This window comes from Humulus lupulus, chromosome 7 (genome assembly GCF_963169125.1).
Source record: "Humulus lupulus chromosome 7, drHumLupu1.1, whole genome shotgun sequence".
NCBI classification, from domain to species: Eukaryota; Viridiplantae; Streptophyta; class Magnoliopsida; order Rosales; family Cannabaceae; genus Humulus; species Humulus lupulus.
The window spans coordinates 7,990,559-8,011,484 of record NC_084799.1 but is presented as its reverse complement, the minus strand read 5'-3'; the positions used below and the strand labels follow the sequence as shown (position 1 = coordinate 8,011,484).

General features: G+C 33.0%; 3 protein-coding genes across 3 annotated transcripts; 2 read left to right on the top strand and 1 right to left on the bottom strand.

Annotated features, from left to right (window-relative positions):
- The first annotated feature begins 401 nt into the window (after positions 1-401).
- Positions 402-4,759, top strand: LOC133790579 (ferrochelatase-2, chloroplastic). The gene is made up of 10 exons (XM_062228251.1): positions 402-585; positions 676-973; positions 1,407-1,550; positions 1,709-1,810; positions 2,045-2,148; positions 2,234-2,360; positions 2,721-2,873; positions 3,438-3,538; positions 3,836-4,037; positions 4,238-4,759. The coding sequence occupies exons 1-10, from the start codon at positions 509-511 to the stop codon at positions 4,460-4,462; spliced, it is 1,533 nt and encodes a 510-aa protein (XP_062084235.1). The 5' UTR covers positions 402-508; the 3' UTR covers positions 4,463-4,759.
- A 4,529-nt stretch (positions 4,760-9,288) lies between these two features.
- Positions 9,289-14,353, top strand: LOC133790577 (sterol 3-beta-glucosyltransferase UGT80A2-like). The gene is made up of 14 exons (XM_062228249.1): positions 9,289-9,672; positions 9,790-10,007; positions 10,235-10,480; positions 10,757-10,868; positions 11,521-11,691; positions 11,863-11,926; positions 12,149-12,206; positions 12,322-12,499; positions 12,665-12,795; positions 12,914-13,016; positions 13,295-13,371; positions 13,452-13,499; positions 13,711-13,860; positions 13,965-14,353. Exons 1-14 carry the CDS (start codon positions 9,576-9,578, stop codon positions 14,142-14,144), a joined length of 1,833 nt encoding a protein of 610 aa, XP_062084233.1. The 5' UTR covers positions 9,289-9,575; the 3' UTR covers positions 14,145-14,353.
- Positions 14,354-14,942: 589 nt separating this feature from the next.
- On the bottom strand, positions 14,943-19,302 carry LOC133790578 (tRNA nucleotidyltransferase cca2). The gene is made up of 15 exons (XM_062228250.1): positions 18,962-19,302; positions 18,730-18,860; positions 18,452-18,569; positions 18,101-18,156; positions 17,934-17,983; positions 17,696-17,794; positions 17,392-17,501; positions 17,103-17,230; positions 16,686-16,752; positions 16,440-16,523; positions 16,274-16,336; positions 16,023-16,167; positions 15,667-15,828; positions 15,213-15,310; positions 14,943-15,122 (listed from the first exon to the last, which is right to left on the bottom strand). Exons 1-15 carry the CDS (start codon positions 19,292-19,294, stop codon positions 15,018-15,020), a joined length of 1,749 nt encoding a protein of 582 aa, XP_062084234.1. The 5' UTR covers positions 19,295-19,302; the 3' UTR covers positions 14,943-15,017.
- Positions 19,303-20,926: the final 1,624 nt, after the last annotated feature.

Here is a 20,926-nt window from a genome sequence, read left to right as displayed (position 1 = left end):
AGTGCTCTTTCTTTTACATTTGATTATCTCAATACATGACATAACATAGTGGAATGTGAATTTCCTTAACAATTATACAATTAAAAAAATACAGATTTTTTTTCCCAGATTTTTTTTTAACAGAACAAATAATTGAATTGCTGTTTGGAAAGGTTATATAGAAATGTTTATGGGGTTGGATTAATCCGTTTGGGGAAGAGGATAAAAATGTCAATTCGAATGCCAAACAAAAGGTTTGGACAGTATTGACTTGGGACTAGATATGAAAGAAGAAGAAGACCACGACCCTTCACCCCATGAGAAGAATTATCCATCTTTCACTTTATTAGTACCGTCCGATCAAAATTAAAAGTGGTTCTCAGGGTGCCACGTGTACACTAATACCCATACTCAAAAATCCCCCCATCCACCATGGCCGATTCATTCCGTCATTTCCTTTCACTGGTTTCAGTCCTCGTCCGTACTGCTACTATTACCTCTCTCCTTGGGCCTCGATTCCACTTCTTCCATGGCTGAATCCATAGCAATGCTTCCATGGAGTATCTCCTCCACTGCTCCCCTGGACCATCATCTTCATCACCATCGGTAAGTCTGTCGAAGAAAGTTTTTTCATCTTCGTTGATTTTAGTACCTAAAGAATTGGATTACCGATTCTTTTTTGGATTATGCTCGCAGAGTGATGCTTAGGGCAAATTGTAGCTCTCAGAAGCTCGAACGCTGTTCTGGAACTTGTACTGATGCCAGCTTTTCTAGATTGAGCTCGACTCAGTCTTCCATAGTGTTCTCCAACTCTAAGAGATCGAGGCTAAAGTGCTTTCCGCCATTGAATGTTTTGGTGGATTCAGAGAGTCAAACTGTTCCCGCTAAGCCGCTTATCGGGAATGATAAGATTGGGGTTTTGTTGCTCAATCTTGGAGGTCCTGAGACTCTCGACGATGTTCAGCCTTTTCTGTTTAATCTCTTTGCTGATCCGGTAAAATTCCATTTTCTTACATATATGTATAAACATACACACGTATATACTGAAATTATATATACTCTGAGCTTCCGCCAAATGATTCTTTTCTTTAGGGGATGAGTTTAGTTACGGTCTCACTCTTTTTTATTTTACCTTTCATGTGTTTGGGGGAGAGGCGGCAAGTGTGGCCTAGATTACGAATCTTTGGTAGACTTTGGTGAAATTATTGATAATTTATAGTGCTTTTTAGATGGGTCATTATTTAAAGATTATCACCTTAATAAAATATTGTTACTTGTTTTATTTACTTTATCTTTATTAGTTTCTTTAATACATGTGAGCATGTCATGCATAATTATTAATTATCGTTATGGATAATGGGATCTGTTAATTGTTTTGTACACATGAGTTTGAATTGTTGTCTGGTGTTATATTACCATTTGGACAGGATATCATTCGACTGCCAAGATTATTTCGCTTTCTTCAAAAGCCCTTGGCACAATTCATTTCCGTCTTCAGGGCACCCAAGAGCAAAGAGGGCTATGCTGCAATTGGTGGTGGTTCTCCTCTTCGACGGATAACTGATGCTCAGGCATGAATTTTTGCAAAAGCATACTGAACTTAGTTTATTGCTTGAAAGTCTTTTATGAAGAAAAAATGTTAACTATAATTTCCTTATGATGGAAATGTCTTCTCTTCTGTGCTCTGATATTTGGTTCTAATTACTTAACCATTATTGTTTGTATTCAGGGTGAAGAGTTGAAGAAGGCCCTTTGGTCTAAAGATGTCCCAGCTGATGTGTATGTGGGTATGCGATATTGGCATCCTTTTACTGAAGAAGCCATAGAACAGGTATCCATTTAGCTTTGTATCCTAATTTTTGACATACCCTTGACAATATGTTGAGTACATTGCATTTTAGACTGGGGATAAGCATGAAAACAAATATTATTGGGAGCTGGATAGTTGGATAACTTTCTGTCATTCAACTTTTGTTGTATTTTGTCGATCCCTGGAACTTACAGCATTGTACGTGCAAGGCTGTGAACTGTAGATATTTTTGTTGATTGATAAACAATTTTGCAGATTAAAAAAGATGGGATAACAAAGCTTGTTGTCTTACCGCTTTATCCTCAATTTTCAATATCAACTAGTGGTTCAAGTCTTCGACTGTTGGAGAGTATATTCCGGTGATATCTAAGCACAGTTCCCATTAAAACCTAAAAATATAACAAAAACCATTTTGTGTGACAAAATAGATATTTGATTGATCAGGGAGGATGAATATTTAGTCAACATGCAGCACACGGTAATACCTTCCTGGTACCAGCGTGAAGGCTACATAAAGGCAATGGCAAATTTGATCGAGAAGGAACTAAAAGGTTTTGAATCCCCTCAGAAGGTACCACACTTTTATTTTTTAGAACAAAAGGATGCTTATTCATTTCATGAATTTGTTATTAAATTTCCTCATCATGAGTGAGCATTGGTCTTTTTGTCAAAAAAAATAAAATTCTCATCATGAGTGTTCTGTTACAAAAGGTTTTTAAAAGAAGGTGCCTTAATCAGCTAAGATAAACTGTTTTATGTTAATTTGACTGTCTAATCTAGAATTTGAAAATACATGTTACCATGCATGCAAACAGCAAGTGAAATATGCATCTCTCTTGGAATAACAAACGCTCAATTTTTAGTCTATCGCTTACAAATTTTCTCATATTGAGCATAAATGTTGTATTCACTATCACTTGTTTTCTTTCAGTGTGTGATATTCTTTAGTGCACATGGAGTTCCACTTGCATATGTAGAAGAGGCTGGGGATCCATACAAGGCAGAGATGGAAGAATGTGTAGATCTGATAATGGAAGAATTAGAAAAAAGAAGCATAAACAATCCATATACTCTGGCATATCAGGTAATTTTAGTTTTTGCATAAACAGTTCATCTCTTTCTGAATTCTAATAAAATCTGATTTTTATAGTATTTTGCATAACTGTTAAGGACAATTATTTAATTAGCATAAACTTAATTGGATTATAAGGGGCAATTGGGTCAAGATGTGTATTTGGAGACTTTACTCTATGCATTTAAATTAGGTTGACTTGTGTGTATGGGAATGGGGGGGATTTTTTTTTTATTATATGTAAGTTTATTTATATATTTTTGTAAATGAGCTTCATAGATTTTAAATGGGAAAAATGCTCTTTCTTCCAAAATCATAAATATTATATATATCAGGGTTGATTAAGTAATCATTTATCTCTTCCTACATTAGAGTCCATTTGTTTCTTTATTAAATAATGATCATGTGCTTATTCTAAGCGGTTGCTATTTGAAGGAGCGTGTGGTTTATAGTTGAGTGATCTCTTTCGTGTATATCTTGTTATATCCATAATACCACCTGTGATTTGATTGATAGTAAATCTTGTTATATCCATAATACCACCTGTGATTTGATTGATAGTAAATTTTCTTACAGAGCAGAGTTGGACCTGTGGAATGGTTGAAACCCTATACGGATGAGACAATAATTGACCTTGGGAAAAAAGGAGTGAAAAATCTGCTTGCAGTGCCAATTAGGTGATTAAACTTCTTTTCTTGTCATTTTGGTGTTTCTTCTCAACAATGTTGCTCCTTTTTTTTTTTAAAGATATTTATGTGATGAAACTTGGCTTTGCCGTTTAATTTTTGATGTTCCAATTAGGTGATTAAACTTCTTTTCTTGTCTTTTTGGTGTTTCTTCTCTACAGTGTTGCTCCCTTTTTATCCGTCCATTTTACATGCATGCATGTGTGCACGGCTATATGCACATTTTTTAAAGATGTTAATGTGATGAAACTTGGCTCTGCCGTTTAAATTTTGATGTTTGACTTGCAGCTTTGTGAGTGAACATATTGAAACTCTAGAAGAGATTGATGTTGAGTACAAAGAATTAGCCCTAGAATCTGGTATAGAAAACTGGGGTCGCGTTCCTGCATTAGGATGTGAACCCACCTTTATTTCAGATTTGGCAGATGCTGTAATCGAGTCCCTCCCATATGTTGGAGCTATGGCTGTATCTAATATCGAAGCTCGACAGGTACTTTACACACACCCATCTAAACACAGAATATAATAACATAACATCACTTAAAAAGCTAATAAATTAAACTTAACAATCTCCATACAATAACTTCATGAAAATGCATATACATATATTAGAGCCATGCCCTTGTGTGTGGGGCAAGGATTAGATTTATCAGCCCTGATAGCTGATTTGGATTATACCTATTGTTGCAGTCTTTGGTTCCACTTGGTAGTGTGGAAGAGTTATTAGCAGCATATGATTCACAACGGAGAGAACTACCGCCACCGGTCACTGTGTGGGAATGGGGTTGGACCAAAAGCGCAGAAACTTGGAATGGGAGAGCTGCTATGCTGGCAGTGCTTGTTTTGTTGGTGCTAGAAGTCACCACCGGGGAGGGGTTTCTTCACCAATGGGGTATTATGCCGTTCTTTCATTGAATCAAATCTCTTTTAATTGCTATAAATTTTTTCTTCTATTATTCTATATAAACACGAGTTATTGGAGGCTTGTAAAGTTTTCTCTTTTCAGATAAAAATGTCTGTATTCATACCAGTGACTTCTTTCATACATATGTAGTATGTTGGTTACCCAGGCATTGTTTATGATGCTTACATAATATCTAATTTAGGTAGTTTTTAGGTGAACCACTAGTGTTGGTCAGGAGGATAAAATATGTATTCATGAATAAATAATAGCAGCATATGAATATATATATTGAGAGGTTTTTGTGTTTTCGTGTACTTTTTCAAATATATATATATATTTTTCTTCCGCTATTTCGTTTGTTGAATTGTTTAATCAAGTGTCATATCAAATAAAGTGTTTTTTCTTCTTCTTGAAATTAAATCAAAAAAATTTATTCAAATTTATGGACCACCACCACATATTACTTGTCACTAGCTAAATACAAATCTATTGATTAATTCAATGTCTAACTACTAAGTTTCGTTATAAAGTATGGCCCGGTGGTTGACTCGACTGTCGTCGATGAGCTACTGTGTCACATATATAATATGTCCTACCTGCTAAAACCTTGTTAACTTACCTAAATACCTAATAACTAAAAAAATATTAGATACCAAGAAACATTACGCGGCTTCTAGGCAAAATTTCCCATTTTAATTTAAATTTTAGTTAAATGCTTCAGGCTCAAATTTAACAGTATATAATTACTCTAAAAAGCATCAAGCTCAAATTTAACAATATATAATTACGAAAAAAATCTACAATAAGGTAATCTTTTTTGCTTTATAGGTATTTTTTTATTTTATATGATGGTATTTTATTATAATTATAGTAGGTCTCTTACAAATTTATGGGAAATTTTGGATAATTTTATAAGCTTCAAATAGTTTGTTGCAGGTATTGTAAAAAAAAAATTTTGAATTTTAATTTTGGCTGAATTTTTTTAATAGTTTACAAAATAACTACTATTACTACAATTAACACGCCATAAAAAAAAAAAAAAATTATAGTTGATTTATGTGCTTAAACAGTTAGTGCACTATGCTCACCGGACTCTCCCAATAAAATAGTTATATATTTTTAAAAAATATCAGGATTTACCATAAAAAAGAAGTAGACGATAATGAAATTGGGGTATCCATTAATGAGAAAATGATTAAGCCTTTGTTAGTTAGGGTGGAATGGGTGGGATAGAGCATTGGAGGAAGTAGCCGACCCAACCCACTGACCTGAGTGAGTGACGCGGGTATTGGACAAAGTACACGTTCGTGTTCATTTGGCGCTCTCTTTAAGGAACGTGTGTGTCAAACCACACAAGGACCGCTCTTCTATATTTTCTTCATAAAATGTCATCATCACGCTTACATATCATCCCATATAATATATATATATATATTTGGGTAGTAATGCTGTGCACCCGGCTGCACTGGTGCACCATCCTCTAATTTTTGGTGAGGGATTTTTTTTTTTATGGTTATTGTAGTTATTTAGATTATTTTTTTATTTTTTAGAAAATTCTGAATAATATATTGTGTAGAAAACAAATTTTAAATAGTTTGTTGCACGCGTAATTTTTATTTTTTTATGCAAATGGAATATAATATATTTGAACTTTATTTTCAACATTGTAAATTATTTAGAATTTTCTGAAAATTTGCAAGATACTCAAAATGACTACAATGTACATGGTTATAAAAAAAATTCGTCGAAAATACTTCTCGAGTCAAAAACACTAAAAGAGTGCACCGATGTGTCCCTTTTTTAGGGTGCACCAGATAATCCTCCTATATTTTTATAAATCAATCTATAATTAATTTATCTCCTGCATATCAAATATATAATTTAGCAGGATTCTTCAGTGCAACCCCAAAAAGGGCACACTGATGTACCCCTTAGTATTTTTGGCTCGGGAAATATTTTTGACGAATTTTTTTTATGACCGTGTACATTGTAGTTATTTAGAGCATACTGTAATTTTTCAGAAAATTCTAAATAATTTACAAGGCCAAAAATAAGGTTAAAACATGTTACCTTCCACTTGCATAAAAAAATCAGTCATGCGTGCAACAAATTATTTGAACTTTGTTTTCTACACTGTAAATTATTCAGAATTTTCTAAAAATTTGCAAGATTATCTAAATAACTACAATATACACGGTCATAAAAAAAATTTACGCCGAAAATATTTTTCGAGCCAAAAACTAAAAGGAGTGCACCGGTGTACCCTTTATAGGGGGTCACCAGAGAACTACCCTATAATTTATAGTTTGTTTTGATAAAGTAATCAAGGGAGTATATTATATAGAGTAGTTCTCTGGTGCACCCCAAAAAATAGTCATACCAGTGCACCGTCTTCTAGTTTTTGGCTCATGAAGTATTTTTGGCGTAATCTTTTTTATGGTTGTGTATATTGTAGTTATTTAGAGTATCCTGCAAATTTTAAAGAAGTTTCAAATAATTTACAGCTTAGAAAATAAAGTTTAAATAGTTTGTTGTACGTCTGTTTTTTTTATGCACGTGGAATGTTATCTATTTAAACATTATTTTCGACTGAGTAAATTATTCGAAATTTTATAAAAAATTGTAAGAAACTCTAAATAACTAAAATGTACACGGTCATAATTTTTTTTACCGAAATACTTTTCTGCCAAAAACACGAAAGGGGTGTATCGGTGTAACATTTTTAGGGAGTGCACCCTCTTATTGTATATATTCTATAAGAGTGCTAAAGAAACTCATAATTATATATTTATTTTTTTGATATTCTCTTTCATTTTCAATTATTTTTATTAGTGTAATATAGAGTACATTTAATATTTTTTTAAAGGTATATAGAATAACATTAGATGGAACTAGATCTAAGATGCACAAGCATCAGAATTTAGTACTCAGTGGGTAAGCATCAGAATTTACTAAGTGGGTTGGGAAGGCTAAAGCCCCCATTACATATATTTTTATAATTATTTAAGTTAAAAATATGAATTTAGACTAAAAAATATATTTTTGCCTCCCAATAAATTTGTGAACTTCATTTACCTCCAACTGAAAAAAAACTTGCTGAAAAAATTAAATATTACTCGTGTGCAATCAAATCAAAATTTCACAAACACTACCTGGGAAAATCACTCTTTTATGCACTCGCAATATTCATTGTCATTTTTTAAAATTAGATAAATACTCCGCATAACCATTTATTAAATAATTTTTTATTTAAATAATTAAAAATACGAAAACGAAGTTATAAAGTGTGGTGTTGTTTGGTAACACTTAAAAAAATAGTTTTTTATTTAGGGTCTGTTTGGTAAAATTTTTGTTTTTAAATTTTTTAAACACAAAAATGAAAATAAAATTTTATTATTATTTCTTTATTTTTAAAAAATAAAAATATGTTTGGTAACTATTTTTGTTTTTTGTTTTTAAAAATAAAAAATAATAAACGCCTTTGATAATTTTTATTTTTATTTTTTGTTTAACAATATGAGGTGTTGATTTGAAGAAGAGAAGAAAAAAAAAACAAAAAATTGAAAACTGTTTAAAAAAAATTTGAAAGTGAAAAAATTATATTTTCAAAATTTAATTAAAATTTAAAAAAATAATAAATAAAAATAGAGTTACCAAACACATTTTTTGTTTAATTGTCAAATTTTTAATTAATTAATTAAAAAACGTTTTTTTAATTACCTTTGGTTGTGTTTGGTAAAATTATTTTTGAATTTTTTAAACACAAAAACAGAAATATTATTTTTATTTTTGTTTTTTATTTTTAAAAAATAAAAATATGTTTGATAACTATTTTTGTTTTTTGTTTTTAAAAATAAAAAATAATAAATGCGTTTGATAACTTTTATTTTTATGTTTTGTTTAGCAATATAAAATGAGGTGGTGATTTGAAAAAGAAAAAAAAAAAACTAAAAGTTGAAAACAATTTTAAAAAAAAATTGAAAGTGAAAATTTTCTATTTTCAAAATTTAATAAATTTTGTTTAAAATTTAAAAAAGTAAAAAATAAAAATAAAGTTACCAAACACTATTTTATGTGTAATTATCAAATTTTTAATTAATTAAATAAAAAATTATTTTTTTAATGGTTACCAAACAGCACCAAAAATTTTACTAAACGGACCCAAGTGTGTTCGTTAATTTTGCTTTTAATTTTATGTTTAAAAATTTTAATTAAAATTTATTAAATTTTGAAATCAGATAATTCTCACTTTTTCATTTTTTTAAAAACAATTCTCATTTATTTTTTTCTTCTTTGCCTACCACTCCTTTTTTTTAAACAAAAAATAAAAATTACAACACATTTTTTGTTTTTTTTATTAAAAAATAAAAAACAAAAATAATTACCAAATACATTTTTATTTTTCAAAAATAAAAAATAAATTTTTTTTATATTTTTTATGTTTAAAAAATTCAAAAATAAAAATTTTACCAAACCACACTATCTAATTTGTTTAGTTATGTAAGAAGATGTAAATTCTTATTTTATTATTTACTTAATTAATATAACGTAATCTCACTTTATTAAAAAAATCCTATCAACTTTGTAAAAAAAAAAAAGCATTATTTTGAAAATTACATTTGATTTTTTTTTTAATAAACCAACAAAATAGCAAATGTCCCTACACTAAACGCCGTGTCCAAACGACCCCACATCAAAGCTCCCTAATCCCGCCACGTGTCCAAACGACCCACATCAAAGCTCCCTAATCCCGCCACGTGTCCCTTCCATTCGTTCCTCCCTGTAATGATGTTTTTTTATTACAAATATATTTTTTCTTTTCTTTTTGAACTCATACTTTTTCCGGTACTGTCTTCTTTATCTTTTTGCTTTGTTGGATTATACCTTCCCCTTTGGCTGTTCCTCGTCCTTTAATCCTTTTCCACTCTGTTTTTTCCTCCTTTACTTAACTTCCTGTAAATATCCAACACAATCCCAATGCCCTGGATACACAGAGAGAGAAGGATTACCATTTTCCAAACAAGCGCACCTGTACCTTTTGGATTCCAAATCTCTCTTTAAATCATTCGCATTTTGATTCTTCGTTTCGATTTCTCTTTGGAAAAGTTTGGTGAGAGCCGAGCAATGGCGGATCATCGTCGGAGCCGATCCGCTACTTCCAGCAGTGACATTTCTATATCTCTAGACGCTGAAAGTTTTTCCGCTGATGCAAATGCCAGAGGTTTTTCTACGAATTTTTTTTTTTATATCTTAAATTATTCGAATATGTTTTGATAATGTAATCGCAACGTTATTGGCGTAATCGTATTGGTCTTGAACTATTGTGTTTTGAATTCAGGAATTAATGACATAAAATTATCCGGAGAGAGCACGGCAGGGGAGGGATCTGCGACAGGAGAAGTTGATTCGCGTTCGAGTTCAGGTTCGAGTTCGACGAATTCGAATTTGAATCACAATCAGCTAGACAAGCCTCATCCGGCCAAATTGACACAGACTCGCTCTTTGGCTGCCTTAGCAACTAAACTTTTTGATGACAAAATTCCATTCAAGAAGAAGGTTCTTCCATTTTCATCTCCTCTATCCATTTCTCTAACTATATATATTTATATATATATATGTGTGTGTGTGTTTTAACTTATTTGATTCTTATTAAACTAATTTATGTATTTGTAATAGTGTTTTTAAAACGAACTAGATTTGATTTATGATTATAATATTATTATTTATGCATTTAAAAAACAATATCGTTATTCATTTATTTGAGGTTATCTTTTTATTTCCAGTTGAAATGGGTAAGAAGAGTGGCTACTGTCACCGATAATGGTACCGTACTGCTCGACGTTCCGGGAGATATTAAACCACATAGTCTTGATTTTGGAACTGGAGTGGTTTATAATGGTACTGCAGATGATGAACATGAGGCACCAGAGGTGGAAGACAAATTTCTGCCTCCGTTGCAAATTGTTATGCTTATTGTTGGAACAAGAGGAGATGTTCAACCCTTTATTGCTATTGGAAAACGGTTGCAGGTGATACATACATATATATTATATATAAATATATATTTATTTAGTTATAAGAGCTTATCAATGGAATATAATTATGAGAATATTACGATTATAAATATGTTTTCTTAGTTGACCAAAACCTCGATTGCCTTTTTTACTGTGCATTGATGTTATGTATGATGTGCTGAAATCTTTTCTTCTTACTGAAAAATAGGTTGATAGCTATGGTTGTTATGTAGATTGGGAGCCTGCAATTTATTATGTATTAGCCTAATGAGTGTAAATATTTACTTGCAGGATGATGGGCACAGGGTTAGGCTGGCAACTCATGCAAATTTTGAAGATTTTGTTCTTAGTGCTGGACTGGAATTCTATCCTTTAGGTGGAGATCCAAAAATTCTTGCTGGTTGTAAGTATGTTAATCCTGTTGTAGATTTACTTTTTTGATGTCCAGCTTGTTTTGATGGCAAGAACTCATTATGAACTTGTTTGGTAACTGAACTTATAAATTTCTGTGGTAATTTTGGTCGTTGTTTAACCTTGTTTCTTGTTCATGAAATTTAAATTTACATAAAAATATCTGTACTATATACAAATTTGGATGTCCTCTTCCTACTTATCTTTTGTTTTTTTTTTCTCTCTCTCTCTCTCTTTCTATTATACTTTTTCTCAGTTTTTTTAAACGACATATGAGAGTGATCTTGTACCTTTATCTCTCATCTGCATAATTATGCCCACGAGCACATGACTGTTTTCAATACTAGACTAGTGTGTGGATATTATATATGCTAGGAATAATTTTCTAAGTTCTGTTTTGATACCTTTTCAATAATGTAGAGTAGAGATATTAAATTTGAAGAGATCAGTTAGAACTTGGAAATGTAAATTTTTGTTTTCTCACAATTTTCTTATTAAATCCCACTCTTTCTGGTTAATTGAGCCAGTTGAGAATTTATAATCTTGAGTGAGACTTATTATTATTATCATTACTGTTTATATATGTATCTGCTTGATATGTAAGCTTCTCAGTTACCCTGTATTCTTTCAAATCTTTCCTACAGATATGGTCAAGAACAAAGGATTTTTGCCGTCCGGGCCCTCAGAAATACCAATTCAGCGAAATCAAATGAAGGAAATCATATTCTCTTTGCTTCCTGCATGCAAGGAAGATGATCCTAAAACCAAAATTCCATTTAAAGCAGATGCAATAATTGCCAATCCCCCAGCATATGGTTAGATTCCACATTTATTTTCACTTTTAAGTACTGCGGCCTTTCTAAGAAAATTACTGCAGTATGTCTTAAACTTGGAGCTTGTTAGAGAATGGGAACTATGTTGCTGCACACATCTTAATGTTAAGAATGCATTGTTAGTAGATTTTTAACTTTTGTTTAATTGTTCAGGACATACACATGTTGCTGAGGCGCTAAAAGTACCAATTCATATATTTTTCACGATGCCATGGACGTAAGTCTTGTTTTCTGAGATAAAATTCTCAGATGGTTGGTTTAGTTTTAGAATGAATTCTATGATTATAAGATAAACGCTGAAATCCTTTTGAATAGTGTGTGTGTTTTGTTTTGTTTGGCTTTGACTTTGTTAATATATATATATGTGTGTGTGTGTGTGTTTTGTTTGGCTTTGACTTTGTTAATATATTATCATCACAAAAGTTTATTACTTTGTCAGACCTACTAGTGAATTTCCACATCCTCTATCACGTGTTAAGCAACAAATTGGATATAGAGTATGTCTCACACACTAATCATTTTCTTTCTCAAATCTCATTTATGCAGGATTTTCTTAGAGTATCCTTTCAGTTTTAAGTTTTCATATTTTACAACCACTTTTTTTTTTTGCAGCTATCATATCAAATAGTCGATGCATTGATTTGGCTAGGAATACGAGACATGATAAATGAATTTAGGAAGAAAACGCTGAAGCTGAGACCTATCACGTATTTGAGTGGAACTTATAGTTCTCCCAATGATGTGCCATATGGGTATATATGGAGTCCTCATCTTGTTCCCAAACCCAAAGGTTGTATGCGTGTATCTTCATTACTTCAAAACATCTTGAAATAACATAAATATGTTTCAAAATGGCTGATTTCATTTTATTGCTCCGTGAAAATGTAATTACGATTTGAAATGATATCATGAGTCAATCTTACACTTAATCTTGTATTTATTACTTGTTCTGCAGATTGGGGGCCTAATATTGATGTAGTTGGATTTTGCTTTCTTGATCTTGCTTCAAGCTATGAACCGCCAGATTCACTCGTGAAGTGGCTTGAAGCTGGGGAGAAGCCCATATACATTGGATTTGGTAGTCTTGTAAGTTTTGGTTTCATTCATCTTCATTTTTATCAGGACATACAATTTTGTTGGTGACAATATGAAGTACTTTCAACAATTTTTGTGTATTTTGATATACAATACTTGTTTGTAACAGCCTGTTGAAGAGCCAGAGAAAATGACCAAGATTATAGTTCAAGCTCTGGAAATAACCGAACAAAGAGGCATCATTAACAAAGGTTGGGGTGGCCTTGGGAATTGTAAGTTTCTTTTCCCCTTTTATCCTAAAAAATATTTCAGGTTTTGAGTAATGATTGAGACAATTTTTTGCACACACAAACTGTCCCTACACTTGTGTGGCAGTATTATTAAACGACCTATAAAAAAATCAGTGTGAAAATACGTGGTTGAAAAAACTGCAACATTATTGTATGTGCACTTTGTGTGTAAAAAAAGTGTAGCATCACTCTTTTCTTTAAGTCCCTTAACAGACAGGCAAGGCACTGACTGTTACTTCTATGTGTTCCCATCTCATCAGTGGAAGAACCAAAAGAATCTGTGTACTTATTGGACAATTGCCCTCATGATTGGTTATTCCCTCGTTGTTCTTCGGTGGTAAAGTTTTTTGCATTAACAAAAGTCATTTTCTTGTTTCATCTTTTTTTTGGCTCCTAATAAGGGGCAATATTTTTCAGGTACATCATGGCGGTGCAGGAACAACTGCAGCTGGTCTAAAAGCTGCGGTAGTACTCCATTTCCAGTGATTTATGTTTTTGCTATATGATTATTTTGAGGAGTGCCAAAAAAATTAAAATAATAATATCTACTTTTTCTTTCACTCTTATTTTATTATTTGCCACATAAATTTGATCGATGATTTATGATATCATTTACGAAGCCATATTTGGTTATTTCATCAGCTAATTTCAGGTCATATTTGGTTCTTATTTGTAGTGTCCAACAACAATCGTACCATTCTTTGGTGACCAGCCATTCTGGGGAGAGAGAGTACATGCTAGAGGAGTTGGTCCTGCACCCATCCCAGTTGAGGAATTCACGCTTGATAAGCTGGTTGATGCCATACGTTTCATGCTGGATCCCAAGGTAAGAAGTTAAGGACCATAAGATGGCCGAAATTAGGTGCTCCAACGAGAAACATCGGCTTTTTTGTTGTTGAGTTTTGTGTTCATCCATAATATGCAATGCAGGTGAAAGAGCAGGCTGTTGAAATTGCCAAGGCCATGGAAAATGAGGATGGTGTGGCAGGGGCCGTCAAAGCTTTCTACAAGCAATACCTCATCGGAAAAAGTAAAAGTGAAGCCCAGGCAATGTTGCACCATCGGAAGAGATTTTCAGTTAGGCAATGTTTTGGTTTGTCATGCTCTTGAGATATTATTAACACACACCAATGGTCTTGCTTTCAACTTCCGATCACCAATGTAAATTTTGCTTATTACCACAAAAGCTGCCTGTGGGGAACCGGAGTTTCTGTCAAGCTTTTTTGTTGTAACTTGTAATTGCTATTTTGCTGCAGAAGTATTCTTTTGCATTTTCTGGTCAAAATTATACGTTTCATGTTAATCGGGAAAGTTTTTCACATTGTGCCTTGGGGGATTATGTTCACACTTGAGTTTTATAAAGACACCTTCCTTGTTGTAAAAGTGAAAAAAGAAGAAAAAAAAATTATACAAATATGCTCATCTTTGAGAGGAATATAAAGATGTGAAAAAATAACAAGACCAAATTAATAAAATATATATTTTTTTGGGAACGACTACAATTTTTTTTTTTTTTTTTTTTTTACATTTATGGTGCATCTTTTTTTTATATTTTCTGCACCTGATAAAAATAATTTCAATTTTTTTTTATATAATTATATATATTGTAGTTATTCAGAACATTCCATAAATTTGTAAGATGTTCTAGATAGCTATAATGTATATAATTATATAAAAAAAATTTAAGAATATATCTAGAGAGAATGCACCAGTGTTGTTAAACAAGTGTGAATGTGTTGTAGTCATTCTATATTTTTTTGTTAATGTTACAAGTATTATCCCGAAAATTGAACAAAAGTTTGGGTGGGTTAATTGCCAAAATTGGATTTTTAATATTCAATAGTGAGATTGTACCTGACGCATTTGATCACAACAACGGAGTAACCAAAATTCGAGGAAGCAAGCTCATAAAGGAAACTTCTATTCTATATATTAATAGTAGCCAGTCAGAAGAAAGGTCGTACTAGTTGATATTGTAATAAGTTACTCCATTTTTACACGTTTGGAATGGTTTTGCTTCATCCAATCTAGACATTCCTCTGCGGTCCCGGCGGGATGAGCCAGTTGCCAGGCAAGCAGTTTTTGTTGCTGCAACGAAAAATAATTATAATAATTCAGAGCACTAGAATTTCATCTTATTATTACAAATTACATTTGGTTTGGTGATGTAATGCTTACCCATTCCCTAACAAGTGGTCCTCCAGATTTTAGTTCCAAAACATTCATTATCTCCTTTCCATTGACTAATGGTTTGACTTCCCATACTTTTTCAAGACCTGCACATTCATACCATATAGATGATTAAGAAAATAACATACGTGGATGCTATCCAATGCACCAACCAAATCATTGCAACATAGCTTTACGAAACAATATACCATATTCCCTTAAAAAGGGCGAGAGAATAAAGCAGGGGATATAATGCCGTGTGGCGTAATCAGCAAGGGGAAAATAGTCTTGAATGAGGCGCAAGCCAAGTATCTAGTCACCGAAATAGATTTTTACCAAAAAAAAAAAGTATGCAAAATTACCTGAAGATTAATCATGTGTTGGTTGAAAAGGAGATTATTCCATATTCATTATATTCCGAAATAACATAAAGTTGAAAAGAGAATGGTTAAAAGTTTCCTACCTAATTCAAGAACTGTATTCTCAGCTGCTTTAAAGATATCCTTTAGCTTCTCAAGTTGAAAGTTCTTGCTTAGAAGATCTTCGCTAGAATCAATTTCATGTAACAATGTAGACATCAACAATGCAACTCGCCAGAAATCTTTGATCTCTCGAATCAGAAAGCCTGAAAAGTTATTAATATTACATGTTAATATACATAAATATGGCATCCCAGGCTTAATTCTAGTTGAACATTCTGTCAACAAATATAGGAACTTATAGCAAACAAACTAGAAGCCTTCCAAGAGGCTTCAAAGCTGTTAATGATGTCAAGTAAGGACGGACTTTTAGTTTATGGCGACAACAACAATTTCATACCTGTCAACACTCGTAATTTTGAACTGATGGGGATATCAACAAGCTCTGATGCCCATTCAACTTCAGTTAGTTGGATGTCTTCATTTAACGCTAAAGAAGGAAGCAAAGACGAGAATTTCTTCAGAGCACGGTGTCCATTCACTACCTGTGTCAACAAACAAAAAAAAGAGAAGAAATTGCGGCTGAAGTTAATGGTACTTAACAATTTAAAAAGTCCAATAAGGTCTAAAATTAAGAAGAGTCAAACTGACCGTATCTGCATCACTGGTTTTTCGCTTAAGAGAGTCCCGAAAAATGAAGTTAACTACAGGAATCTGTAGAACAGAAATTCAGCTCAGAGTGACATGTAATAGAAATACAATGACACGGAAATTAACAAGTGTCAACACAAATGAGATTATCAGTGTAGATTTATACCTCTTTTGATTTGTTATCTTTATATATTGTTTCCCTCAATGGGAGAAACATAGCAGAAAACAGAGAGAGCCTTCTTTGTTCATCCTGAAAAATTACATGCAAAATAAATCAGTAATTTTAAAAATAAGTAAAACAGCTTTTAGAAAGAAAAAAGAACATAGATTAAAGTTTATCAGCAAAACTTGGATAACCAAAACCGATAAACGAGAATATTGAATTTTAATCAACATGCATGTTGCCACTCACATTGAAGGAAGAGCATCCGATTAACTGAATAAGGTTCCATGTAACATCCGAATAAGCAATGCATAGCCTACAAAAAGAAATAAAGCAAAATTACAGGTGTGCTAGATTATAAGAAGTAAAAGAGAAAATAATAATAATAATAAAAATAAGCAGGAAATGTATCAATTTGTTTCGCATTCTCAGACAGTAAATATTTTACTAAAAAAAAAGAACAAACCAGCTCCTAGATTAATATGCAAGGGTGTCTTGAAAAAATAACTTTGGGTGAAAAGGCTTTCAGGTCTACCAAAACTAATGTCAAAGTTGATACAGGGAAAGAACTGCCCATCTACCCTACTTCAAATGCTAACTCTAGATAAAAGATTGATGACAGTATCATAGCCGATTTATACATTATTATATGGTTCGAAAGCCCACCTGTCACATCCTTCAGGTAATGCAGGCTCAAACTTAGGAGGAAGATTGAAGACAACCCAGAATAACTTCAAATGACAAATATAGGTCATTGCTTTAACAGGTTGGTTGCCAGACATCATAAGATCAACCTGCATTATGAATTTTAACACAGCAATAAATTGTCAGTTATTCTCTCTGCCTCGCAAAAGTAGAGAATTTTGATATAAATAATCTCAAATTCAAATTCCAGATACATAATATAAATATTAAGAGAAGCTGCTACTTATGACATGCTAAGATACCAACATACTTCAGTACCAATGCGCTCTCTGCTAATTTTAGCAGCCAGAGCAGCTTTCACATCATCACAGGATGCAGCTTCCTTTAGTTCTTCATCTAATACAAAGTCAAACCTTGCACCTAACAAGAAGCAACAGGAAGTGGTATGAAAAACCCAACAATGGAACACGAATACAAATTAAAAAGAGGCAGTAGAAGTTAGAAAAAAAAACATAAAAATCAGCAGAGTCCTAAAGAACTTAAAGCAGGCGACCATATAATGCAGGAGCTACTTCCAGTGTAAAATTAATAAACATGAGAAAAAATGATTATACCAAATCGGATAGCTCGAAGAACACGTAAGGGATCATCCATAAAAGTAGCCTTTGCTGGTAAAGGAGTCACAATTCTTCCACATTTCAGATCCTCAATGCCTGTGTAACAAAATATAGGAAAGGGAGATGAAGCAAGAGCAGCAAATAACAATATGGAATCAATAATTTCCTATGGAAAAAATGCAGGCAAACGTTATTGATATGTACTTCCACTCAGACTCAAAAATAAAATACTAACCTCTTTTAGTGTAATCTTCAACTAAGTTGGTGTTGATATTGTAGAACAAGCTGAAAAATGTCCATGAGAATCAGATAACGCCAAGCAAGAAAAAAAAAATCAATTTGAGACTAAACACAAATAGGCTATCATTCTTATTTGCGCCCACTCAGACCAAAGAATGGTACCTATTAATGGTTAGATCCCTTCTGTATGCATCCTCTTCAGCTGTGCCGTATTTTTGCTACAACACAAATGCAAACTTCAATGATAGTTTACCTCATCAAACATTCAGAGACTGAAAAGCAAGAGAGAGGCACAAAACATTGAAGAATTGACAGATTAAAAGGCCGAGAAAAATTCAATCCTAATCCTACAAAATGATACACACATATATATTTAACAATGCATATTATAATAAAAACACTCTAAAAAATGCTGTGAAAAAATCATTTCTATTTCTTTAATGTGATATGCAATTACAAATGTACATTATAATAAAAACTGTAAAAGATTGATTCACTCATATAAATATATACCGTTGTAGGAATACGGCTATTATCGCTATACTCTTCACACCTTAAGTTCACAAAATCAATCCATACATCGCATATTCGCATCCTTGCCGTTTCCAAATGTTTTGATTGTTCAGGATTGCTGCAAAATTAATAAGAAAATAGTATCGTAAGTAATATATACACACGCATACAAACTCCAAGCTAGGTATCACATAACAATTTTTCTTTTCATTCACTAAATCAATCTCCAAAAAACTATCAACAGTTGATAAAAATAAAGAAATAAATGACGCAACTACCTTGGAATGACGGCAATTCCTTGTGCCTCTTCTCCAACTGACAACAAGTACTCTCTGACCTTATCAACAAATTCACTCCCCAACATATTGTCCAGAGCTATATCAATGTCATAACAGTCTTTGCCTAGAAGCTGAAAATTCGAATATCAAAATCCAAGAACCACTAAGCACAAATGCACAACCAAACAAACAACGCAATCATTTCGCCGGAAAACGAAGAAGAGAGAAAGACCTTATCGCGGACCCAACCACCGGCGACTCGGAGCTGGTTTTCAAGACCAAAATGGCGAAGAGTTCCGAGAAGCCTATCGAAAATCTGCTTCTCAACATCGGTGAGCTCGATCTTCTCCCTGACTTGTACGGGAGGCGATGAAGAAGAAGAAGAAGCCGCCGCCGCCGTCATTGGTCGGCGAGAGAAGAGAGAAGTTAGGGTTTTGGTTGGGGTCGGGGTTGTGGAGGGAAAGGAATAACGAAGCGGTGAAGTGAAGAAGTGGGAGTTAGCGTGTTTGGTTCGGTGGAGGGAGGGAAAGAGAAGAGCTAGTGGCTTTACTGCTGCTATTCGCATTTTAACGCTACACAATTAACTCCAAACTATATATATTCAATTTCTGAGAAAATAAGGGGAGAGAGAGAGGACAGTTTTGTAATTTCACAGTTTGCGTCGCGCTCGTTTTTAGTCAACGAAAATGGCAGTTGGCCACTCCGTACTACTTACTCTAATAGAGAGAGGAAAAAAACATAAAAATATGTTATTTTTAAGGGCAATTTTTTAGTCCGTAGGTTCATTTTGAAGGATTAAGTACTTCATTTAGTATCGGCTACCGTTTGTTTGTTTTAAAAAATGTATATTTTGTATTTTTTTTTTAATTTAAAATCCCTCAATCTTCGTTTATTCCCTCCTTACTCCTAAATCGTTGTTTGGCAAAGAGAAAGAAATCTCAATATTTGTGGCAAAGGCATTGTTTTTAGTTCCTAGGTTTGTTCGTCGTGGATGGTGGTGCCTTCGTCCGCCCGATGGTTTGTTTTTGGCGATTCGTTCGACACTGTGAGCGTAATGTAGCATTATCCATCGTCGGCTATTCTTAGAGGTAGAAATTTTACAGTGATCCATTTTGTTTTTAATTTCGTGTTACTAAGAAATTTGCAATAACTTGCTATTGTTTCGGGTGTCTCAATTTCATGAACAAGTACTATTATTATTTTTTTGTGGGGGTTTAGAGAAGATAAGTCTGTTGAAGTTGGTATATCCTCTACAAGTTGGAGGAAATTGTTATGGTAGAAAACGTAAATAGTTTAGGAGTTGTGATTGAACAGATTTTTGTATGAATAATTTCATTTCTGAAAAATTGTTGATAACTGAATGATTAGTGCTCAAAAATGCAAATTCATTAGTTTTAAAGTGTAAAATAAATTAAGTTTTAATTAATATTTTTATGAATTTATTGTAATATTTGTTTTAATTGAAAATATTAATTTTTGATTTAATTTTCAGGAAATAATTTGCATTTGGACAATAATAAAAAAATAGAAGAAAGAATTAGTTAAAATTGACAAAAAGAGAAAAGAAAATGGTATTCTTGAGATTAAAGCCCAACTAAAAGAGCAAGCCCAAGCCCAATTTCCTCCCCAGCCACTGAGGCCGCCGAGCCTCGAGCCGAGCCGCCTGACGCTGCCAGCCACTCGCCTCGCGCCACTTGTCAGCTGCCCTTCAATCTCTCAGCATCTAAAGCTGAACATGCCCAACCTGAAGCTTCAACTCTCCAGCAAGCCCAATTCGTGTCTTCTCCTTCTCCTCCTCTCCCATCAGCGCCAACCCTCCAGCAAAAGCCCAACAGGCCCAACGCCTCCTCCTCAGCCAATTCAGCCCAGCACCCCAATGTAATCTTCAAGGCCCAATTCAGCCTAGCAGCCCACCTACTAGTCACCTCCTCATTGGTTGGAAATGAGTCAAAACCCACCTCTGCCACCAGCCACCTTCAACCCATATTTTGTGGGTATTGGGCATTGCAAAATTGTCATTTTGAGCTTTAAAGCTCATCTTTTTTGGTATCTTTGAAAAAGAACATATTGACATGCCCCAAAATAACTAGGTTAATATTTATAATAAGATTTGATTTTTCAAAATCATATTTTATTATTAATATTTCAGATTTATTTTGTAAACCACATTTTGTTATTTAATTTCTTTTTGGTCATT